Source organism: Maylandia zebra, linkage group LG10 (assembly GCF_041146795.1).
Source record: "Maylandia zebra isolate NMK-2024a linkage group LG10, Mzebra_GT3a, whole genome shotgun sequence".
NCBI classification, from domain to species: domain Eukaryota; kingdom Metazoa; phylum Chordata; class Actinopteri; order Cichliformes; family Cichlidae; genus Maylandia; species Maylandia zebra.
The window spans coordinates 24,164,047-24,174,560 of NC_135176.1; the positions used below are offsets into that span (position 1 = coordinate 24,164,047).

Sequence of the window (10,514 nt, forward strand, 5' to 3'; positions counted from 1 at the left end):
TTCACATCAAGAAGCCACCTTCGTCTTTATTAATAAAATTGTTTGGTTAATACAGATGCTGTAGCTCAGAGGGAGTCAGTGAGCTGAAGTGGATGAACACTCCATGTAATCTTAAACACCAAGCTGTGTGACTGCAAAAAACAAAACAAAGCAAAAAAAAATAATTAATTAAAAAAACAAGAACAAGAAACCTTGTGTAGAGCTTGGGTTGGGAAGAAGAAAAAAAAGGGAAAAAAACAAACAAACATCTGTAGTGTGAAATCTTTTCCATATTTTGACATATGTTACATTTCTTTTCATTTACAAAAGTGCAAACAGATCACGTTCAGATCTACTCAATATAAGCCATGGCGCGTGGGACTCAAACAGCCGCATTCAGAGTAGCAAAATTTATGTCTTGGACCTCGGTGCCATCAGTCCAGCTACACAGTAACAGGAAAGGGAATTTAAACATTTCTGTTTTGTTTTTTCCATATAATGGGAAGATTCGCAATACAAGTCCTCGGCAATGGATATTGTTATGATTATGGCACACACTTTTTGGTCCATCCTCAGACACGGACATTGTTTTTTGCTAAATGCTTAAATAGTTGTTTTTTTCGTGTGTGTTGATATACAATGTGTACCGGTGTGCCTCCTGCTCCACCCCAAGTCTCTCACCCTCCCAGTTCATGTTGTCATCAGTTGAAAGTCATACTGTACAAATGTCAAAGGGCAATCAATAATCAGAGTTTACAGGAAGTAGTCTGGGGTGCGGCGAGTGACGTGGGGCTCCCCTCTGCGAGGCGCTGGATCAAACTGCAAGCTGGGTAGAAGGAGTAGAAAGAATAAATACGATTTGTTAACCACTATATGTTTTATATACAATTACAGCTGGGTCCCAAAGCTACCAGAATGCATCGTGCCTTAGACTTTACAGGGTTTAAAATAAAACCTAAAGGATTTAGGACTTTTCGGTACTTACAAAGAGTATTTTAGGGTGTCGTCTAGTTCCATGATTGCCGCCTGGTTGCCGCAGCGGTAGCAGTAGTTGGGAGCGCTAAATATTGTCACCACGTTCCTCTCGTGGCACCAGTTGTAACCCTGAGGGAGGCAGATGCATTATTCACTGGAAATGTATAATTCAGAATAAACTGCAACTCTAATGCAAATCTAAAACTGAACTCGCCCTTGAACTCTGTATGACTGGTTGATGGTGATATAACCATTTTGTCCCGATGTTCTCTGTAGCAGCGAGGCTTTCAACTCCATTTTTTGTACGGTTAGTGCACTTCCAAAGGTTGGAGGAGCTATTTATCGTAACGGCTCTTTGTTGCAGTTAAATTCATATTAGCGTGCTGACTGCCGGTTGGAATCAAGCCGTCTTTCCTGAGCTTATTCACCCCTCAGCAGCAGATGGATTATTTGTATGCACATCAAATGAGCCAGTGACATACCTCCATAACCAGCTGGTGGGCACGGGACACCAATGTGAGGCGGTTGGCGTGGTTGAAAGTCTCCGAAATGTCCTGACCGAATGTGTAGCCGGCTCCTCGCGGAGAGATGCCCCAGCCACCGCGGTCATCCGGGTCCGACCACAGCAGGTCACACATGGGACCCTATAGGAGACAAGGAGGAGGAAACAAATTGGTTTATGGGCTGGATGGACTTAAACAGCCACTCTTATTAGCTCAATTTAGCTTTCAAATATTATAGATGTATTTAAAATGTCATTGTTACCTCATGTGGCACTTCCTGTAAACGGTCCAATGCCCTAATATGATCCAGTGTATCTATGGATGGTGACAGGCCTCCATGAAGGCAGAAAATCTAGAGGGAGAGGAAGGAAACATGAATCTAATTAATATTTCCTCTACTAATGTTTGATTCTTTCAGAACATTACGCTTACATATGTGAAACCGAGTTTATATTCTTACCTGAGAGTCTACCAAGGCAGTGAGGGGCAGGTAATCGAACAGGTCTGTGAAGTACTTCCAAACATTGGCGTTACCATATTTCCGTAGACACTCGTCATAGAAGCCATACACTTGCGTGATCTGTCTGCTCTCGTGATTCCCTCTGAGGATTGTGATGCGCTCTTGGAAGCGAACCTGAGGAAAAAAAAAAAAAAAAAATAGCAGAGAAAAGATCTGAATGTTATTTTTTTTTATTCTCATTCAAATAAATAAATGAATACATTTCAGGTTTAGACAAAGTCAAATGTCAGAACATATCACATACCTTTAGTGCTACTAGTAAAGTGACGGTTTCTACAGAGTAGTACCCTCTGTCCACGTAATCTCCCATGAACAAGTAGTTTGTGTCTGGAGACTTCCCTCCGATCTTGAACAGCTCCATGAGGTCATGAAACTGGCCGTGCACGTCTCCGCACACAGTCACCGGACATCTCACCTCTTGAACGTTTGACTCCTTTGTCAGGATCTCCTTTGCCTGGTTGGAAAAAAGAAATAATTCAATAAATAAATCTGCCTGGTTCAGGGTTTGAAAAACAAATGATCCCCACTACCGAAACATGCCAAAAATGTACAAGTCTGAAATACCAAAAGGCAGCTGGGACAAAGCAACAATGGCCTAAGAACATTTTAAGTTTTATTCATCTAAACCTGCCACTGATTAGTTCCAACACAGAGGAAGTCATGTGATCCGTTAATCACATGCACAATACAATGTAATTTCCAGGGTCATTCTTTGTTCTTTATTTGAGAGCTGGACAATTTCCTGACATCCCCACTCCCCAATTTCCACATCAGCCTCCGGGGAATCCATTAAGATGCTACACAGTGATTATAGCATAAACCGAAACACCACCACCAGAAGCTCTCTATGGATGTAAGCCTCTAAAATGCGTGTGTGTGTGTGTCTTTTATTAGTTTCCTGCAGGTCTGGCTTGCAGTGCTTGGAATTGCAGCTCTGGCTGCACTGCAACATTTCCCAAAAAAATCAATTAGTGTGATGCTCCACAACCCAAAAAAAAAAAAAAAATGATTGGAGACTGGCTGCTGCCACTTCTGGATGGAAAAACACTTGGTTTGCTCTGATTATTCATTTAAGAGGACTCAACCAAAGCCAAAAGTGCTGTAGCAATGTAACATGACCGCTACAGCTAAAAGTAGATGCGATGAGAAATGTTATTCTTAGACATAGTTCAATCGACTCAGAATTCACCGTGAAGCAGTCGAAAACCTGCCGAGCGTGAGTCACTGTGTGGCCTACAGCTAATGCTTCTGGGGGTGGAAAAAAAAAAAATAGGATACTGCTGTCTCATTCAATGCACACAGGAAAAATACACACCAAAAACCTGAAGCTGATATTTTATTTGAACAACCACTTTTTGGAGCCTCTCAGTTCAGAGCAGGGTTTTCTTTGGGGGGGAGGGGGTAGAAATGTGTATTTTTTTCCAGCTTAAAAATATACCCTGGCATTCTGTGAATCATTTTCACCAGCCAGCTGCCTGCTTGTTATGCGGTCTTTAGCTGCAGTTGCCAGATTAAAACAAAATAATAGAAGAACACTTTAAACAGCATCAATACTAAATCTGGACACCCACAACAAGCCCCGTTCCTAGAGTCAGTCTAACGTGGCTCTCTTCCAGCCACGAAAGCCTAATGTTTTGTCAACGACGCAATCTGAGCAGCCGTGCATACTGTCCCCTTTAAACAACAGGGTGAGAGAGAGAATCGACAGAGTCAGAGTGCTATAGCTGGCCTGTCAACAGCAGATGGGACAAACTCAGAGTCAAAAGGACAGAGTTGCATCGCCGCACAATGCTGACCTATATAAAGCACGCCCCTCCACGTGCCCATACTGCCATGAGGCAGGAGGCTTTTCAGTGACTGGGCTTAGCTTGGCAGGCTGACCGCTGTTTCTGCCTTTAAAGCAATTGAGCTGCTAAGCCCAAGAGAATATTCTCGATGTCTGCATTAAAGTCAAACAGCGATAAGTTTTCATCCCAATCTCACGCCAACCCTTATTAGTGGCGTGAGGGGAAATAAACAAGCAAACAAACACGCACTTTAAGTAGGCCAGGTCAGGCTGTCTGGGATCCTCTTTACTTTTCACCGCTCTGCACTCAACTTCTTCATTTCCTTTGCTCACAGTTTCACTTTAATTAAGCACAACATGCAATTCAAACACTGTATAACTGGAGAAGAGCTAAAAAGACTAAATTAGTCTCGCAAAATCACGCAACAGTGATAGGAATCTAAACAGTTTTTTGTTATTGAGCACAATGACTACTATTCACTTTCCCAATAAGGCAGATGAGAAATATAAATTCAATAAAGAAATAAAATGTGTTATTTCCTCAGCCTTGAGGTTATCCACCATGTCTGAGGAACTCTCCAGCTAAAATAGTTTCAATAAAAACGGCAACTGCACACAGATAAAATAAATTAGACTTTTACGACTATATTTTTTTTACTCAGAAGCAACCAAAACAAGTATTTCAATAAGGTAAATAATACAAAAAAGATAGAAGCACAATTAAATATGAGCAAATAAAGTTCAACAAAACAAATGAACTCTTTCCCGCAAAGAGACGGAATTTGACGAGCTCCTCTGTACGCTTCATGACGAGTTTTGACATCTCATTATTTCTCAATAAAGATGTGGTTTGATAACCTTTAAAAGAGTTTCTGGGTTTTTCCAACAGTAGCTGCATAGGCAGAGATGCAAACCCAGTCATTTTGTTCTATAACCAGGCCTCAAATACGTCAGGCACAGCTCAGTTAAGAAAAGAGCTACGAGGACTGTTATCTACCGACACATCAAGGTTTTCCACTGAGTACATTACACAATGAAATGTGAGGAAATCACAAAAAGATATGTGAGCCTTTGGCTTCGTATTTGTGACCGACCCACGAGCGTCTGCATCCATCCATTTATCATTTGAACGCTCTTAACAAGTTTTTGGGTGTAACATTTGATCTTCGGCTCTGTAACCTTACACTAAAGTCGATGTGTAATGTGTTCAGTGACGTATCAGGTGTCACCTCTGCGTCCCAGATTGGGTAAACTGATAACTTGATTAATGTAATGTGCTTTCTCTTTATAGCTTTATGCACAAAAAAGGGGTGGGGTGCCTGTCAATATCCTTCACAAAATGTCACTTTTATCACCTGGGATTAACTTCCGATTAAATATTACATAAACTGGAGAAGGTAAATCAATACAGTGTGACCTGATGTTAGGACTTTTCACTTCTCGAAATTTGAGATCGGATTTAGTGAAATCCACAAAACAGTGTGTGAGGCAACTGTTTATCCACGAGATGTCCAGTAACAGTATGTACTCTGGAAAGCTGTGATTGTGAAAAAGGATGACCGCACTGATTACTCAAGCACCTCGTCCAAAGTACAGATCACACCTGCCACAGAGAGCAAACTCTGCTCAGATTACGACTGCACTCAAGGCGCAGGACGGCCTGCGTTCAACAAAGTGCTTATTCAAGAGCCCCGACATGAAGTCAGCAGTTTTGGTCAGCTAAATCAGCCCATCAGTGTGGAAGAACCAGCCAAAGGCTCACCTGCAGACAGCTTCAGGTGAAATAAATCTGACAGCTCTGCAAGACTGTAACCACAAGCAATGACCTCACTCCTGATTTATGGTAGCTGAATGTTATGCATACTGCCAACCTCACCGAGTGAAACCACTGTAAAAATAATTAACACGAGCAGCAGACAAATGGTGGCAGGTTATGTCTGATTTCATCAGCATTTCTGCTATGACAGTATGAATTTTGATGACATGTATTTCACAACTCATTTTGCCTTGGATGCACTCAAAGACCACCGAGCAAACATCCATTTCTGATGTTTTTTTAATGAGTCAACCAGAGATACAAAAAAAGGTCAAGCAGATGACATCAGTTCTAACAAGTGGGTCAACTGCAGCAATGTGACCAAATTATTGCATCACTGTGGCACACTTTAGAGGTCTCTACACACCTGCGTCATTGCATTTCTTATCTACCCTTCAAGATGGTTCACCCAACGCAAGATTCAAGATGAAGTAGACCAAGTTAACATGTTTCGAAAGATAAGAAAATGACTGTGGCTGACTGCAGCCAAAATACCAAAAAACACACGCTATACAAATATGGCTTAAATGAAGTAGAAACAAAGTAGCACAAAAAGATGAAGGAGAACAAATAAATAGAATAGAAAAAAAAGAGGCCAATCCAAAAAATATATAAATCTACATGTAATACAATAAGGAGCTTACAATATTACACACAGAAACCATCTCTGGATGATTATGTAACCCTTTAATAGGTTTATTTTTGGCCAAAGGAAAAAGCAGAAGGTCACAAAAAGGTTAACTCTCCCCATCTGTGACACATTATTCACTTAATCACATTTTCTCTGCATAATTGACAGCAACATCAAACCAGTATCCAGTAAGCAGACCCCAGTCTGCAGTCACCTAATTCAAACCTGGCTCAGTGCTAAATTGTCAAACCAATGATCTTACTTCTGTGAAACAAACAACTTTTGCAACAACATCCAGACTCTTAAGAGTGAGGAGCCTACGATAATGCAAACTGGGGAAAAAATTAAAATCGCAATTAATCACGTTAAACAGAGGAACACTTCAAAGCATTGCCTCTCAGCACACTGACACCAGGCTGAGGCTCTGGTATGACCGGCCTTCTTGTGAGACAACTGGAAGGGCAGATTACACAGCACATCTCATTCCTCTGCACCCACACGCATCCCCAAAACAAACACGGCCTCTATCTGAGTCACAATGAACAGTGTTATCCTGAGTCACACACTCTGATCCCCTTAGCAACAAAGGCTTTCACAGTGTTAGTGATGCAACTCACAATCAATCATATCCTCGGCTATTTTTAAAATCCGGGAGGATGTTGTGTGGGAGCCTTCTGCTGAATGTATAAACAACATTCACTGGGTGGGAGGGGTGGATGGACAGATACAAGTAGACAGTGTGGAGAAACTGGGCTCCTGACAATGATACAGCCCCCCCCCCCCACCCACCCACCCTCAGCTGCTTTAATGGCATCTTTGCTCCATTAGGAAGGAAACAGGAGAGAGGAACGCTGCATCATTTGTGCAGCTCTTCCATCTACAGCACATGTGCTGTATCGCAGATGTATCACTCAATTATTAGCCGTTTGCTGATATACCAATATCAGTATTTATTACAGATGATATATAGAGATTTAAAAGGTAAAGAGGAGGCAGGAGAAACACCCTTCAACCATGTTATAAGTGTTGATGTGGCAGCCTGCAACTCCCCTGTCAGCAACACGTGCTTGCAATGCCACAAACATGACAGCTGGCTGAGTCTGGCGGAGAGTATACGGGCAATTTATGACTTATTATGACAAGTAAACAAACTGAATTATCATAATATCTCAGTAAGGATTTATTTAAAGGAAAATCTTCAGTTACAGTTGGAGAAATCATTTTTTGTGTGTCTGTAAAGAAAAGACTTGCTGAGATATCACATTTTAAATCCCTGAATATTGTCATCACTCTCAAAAATCCTATATCAGTCGGGATCTAATGTGCTGTGCCAGTATAGCTGTCTTAACAAGTGTTCGCAAGATCCATCTGTCTTTGAGATAGTTTTTTTTCTGTATGTTGAACTATGTGCTAAATAAAAGAGGCTAGTATAAACAATCCCTGTGTGCTTTCCAACTAACTCCATTAATAAAAAGGCCAATTTATATGCCCAGCTAAGCACTGACCACCACCACCACCATCCCTCTAAGCCCTATGGAAAGGATCCCGTCCCTTTTTGGGATCCTGATACACAGTGTAATGAGCATTTAAAATTACTGGGACTCAAATGGAAACAAATATTGGGATTAACGTTCCACTTGAGAATACCAGACCTTTAAACTTCAGCACACAGAACTCCAAACATGGTAGCAGCATAAAAAGAAAAACAGACTCTGAAGACTGTCCAAAAAGAAAAGAAAAAAAAGAAAAGAAAAAGCCTCTTCTGTCAGCATAAAGCCTAACAGCAAATTTATAATATTCACTATATACGCTGTCAAGTTATGGTGTCAGTCACTTGACTTCTGACACATAAATCTAACAATCAGAGGACAGGGTGTCAATTCTCCAGCAGGGGGAAGCCTAAAAATGGACCATGACCCAAGGCAGCAACAATATATAGCACGCTTTGGGCAAGAGAGCTTTCTAGAAACAGAAATCCTAGACAGATCAAGATCAGGATTAAAAAGCACAAAAAACAAATCCAAAACCCAAACAAAAAGAGTATTAATTAAAACAATCTGAGGAGAGAACAGTGGTAAAATGTTTAAGAGTAAATGCTCCTTTACAACCAGACATCCAGAGCCGGAAATCAGCACAGAGCAGGGAGATTGGGGTTAAGCTCAGCTCAGACCACAAAATCAAATGGCCAGTTATCAACCAAAGCAGAAGCATATGGGCATAACAACACTCATAACAAGTTAATTAAGGTTAGTTTAAAAAAAAAAAAAAAAATTATAATAGTAAAGGAAGGAACCACCTTACACCAGCTTAAAGGTCAACTTCACACTGTGATGATAACATCAAAGGTCAGCGTCTGAGGGAAATTACCATCAAGTCATTTTTCAGCTATTTTTAACTAATTCTATGTTTCCAAAGCAGTGATGCAAAAAAATAGAGCAAAGGACTAAGGAACTCAAATTGAAAATTACAATTCAGGCCAGGCATCACTTTCATCCATTAGGTCATGTTTAAGTTTGAAAACCGCCCACATTATTGCCTCGAACAAGTCATCCTCTCCATTTATAGACATGAGTAAACAGAAGGTAGATAATGGACTCAGTTTCCTGACTACCTGTGAGAGCTGCTGAGGGGCAAAAAAAAAGCACCACACACACAATCAGCTGGCAGTTTATTAGGCACATCTAATTAAAAACTAACAAGATTATTACTTTGATGGCACGATGTTTGTGGAAATTGCCTTGATTAAGACTTGCGGTGTTTTAGGAGACTGCAGTGTCTGCTGTTGCTGAATTGTGCCGAATTACAGGAGGCGTTTCTCTCATTTAGACTAGCCCTCATTCAGGGTGTTTCTTGGCTTAAAGGATTTTTATTGTCATTCTAACATTTGATGTGAAACAAAGTTTTGCACTCAGCGAACAAGAATGAGAACACCTAAGAACAACGCATACAGAACCAAAGGAGCAGGAAATACATTTGCATTGTAATTTAGCATAAATAAGAAGTGGTGGACAGTGCAGAGCCCAGTGGTTTCTCATGTTTGTTATCTTTGGCTGGGAGCAGCAGAGACTATAGAGCACATTTAGGGCACTGATGGGGCTTTGGCTACATAAACAAACATTATTCATCCACATGTAGTGAAGGTAAACAGACTGTGTTACCTTAATTAACAAGTCTGAGCAATTTGCTATTTTTTTTGGTCATTGGATAACCAAAAATGTATTTTAAGCTCGACTAAACTAAGCCCCACTTAGAAATAACTTGTTATAATTGGAGGGCCAAATGTCTTAAGTAGGTGCCAACTTTCTTTTTCTTTTTTTATTGCAGGAAAAAAACCCTCCTCGATATAAATTGACTGGCTGGATTTATTACCCTGTGCCGAGAGCTACACAGTAAGCTTTTCCTCACCTTTTCATTGCTCCAAGTGGCTGCACCTAAACTGGATACAATCAACCTTAATAGGCTAAATAAAAGGAGCCCAAAAGCCTGACTTTCTCACAAGAAATCAACTTTATCTCTTTCCATTTTGATGCCAGCTGGCCACATTTTTCTTTTACTATTTTCTAACAGCTTCCATACATAAATACTGAGGCATAAAATGAGGCAGAGCACTTCCACTCAGTAGCACGGCTAAGAGATGCTGCAGTCACTGTCAGTGTGAATGAGAAGGGCTGTAAATGTGGTATGTGACTTGAATTCAAAGCTTGTGGGTCATTCTAGCTGCCCGGTAAAGCACCAAGAAGCCCGAAAACTACCACATGTAATTTCTTATTTAGCGGTGTAAAGCTGTTTAAACAGAACAGAAGTCTGGGGCAACTCGTAATGATTGTCAAATCCATGCACAACGCAGTGAAATGTACACGATAGACGCCATTTTAAGAATGTCTGGAAGGCGGCGGTGAGGAGGGAGAAGACGTTAGCAATAAGTTAAGGGAGGGAATTAAAAAATAAAATCTTACCTTTTCACATAGTGTTTTTACTTGTCCCTCGGACAGCTGCTTGCATTCATTGAGCTGCTCGATCCACTGATCCAGTTCTTTCGTAAACGCCTTTTCGTCCATTTCTGTGTGTTTTCGGGTTTGCTGCAGTTTGTCACGTTAGCTAATTCGGGTTAGGAGACGACTCTCCCAGAGGTTACCGTCTCTCGAGGGCTTACAAAATGGCCACAGTAGAAGCTAATCACTCTCTTACTAATAGGCGCATGTATCGCTAACTGCCAGATCACTGTGATGATTTGACTGAATTGAAACTGGGAGAGGGAGGGAGAGGTGACAGTTAAGGATCCACCCTTGTCGAGCCGCTGGCGA

At 41.1% G+C, this 10,514-nt stretch overlaps 1 protein-coding gene across 1 annotated transcript; it reads right to left on the bottom strand.

Moving 5' to 3' along the window:
• Window positions 1-10,514, bottom strand: ppp2cab (protein phosphatase 2 catalytic subunit alpha b). The gene is made up of 7 exons (XM_004561760.5): window positions 10,167-10,514; window positions 2,222-2,431; window positions 1,918-2,091; window positions 1,720-1,809; window positions 1,437-1,598; window positions 965-1,083; window positions 1-805 (listed from the first exon to the last, which is right to left on the bottom strand). Exons 1-7 carry the CDS (start codon window positions 10,266-10,268, stop codon window positions 733-735), a joined length of 930 nt encoding a protein of 309 aa, XP_004561817.1. The 5' UTR covers window positions 10,269-10,514; the 3' UTR covers window positions 1-732.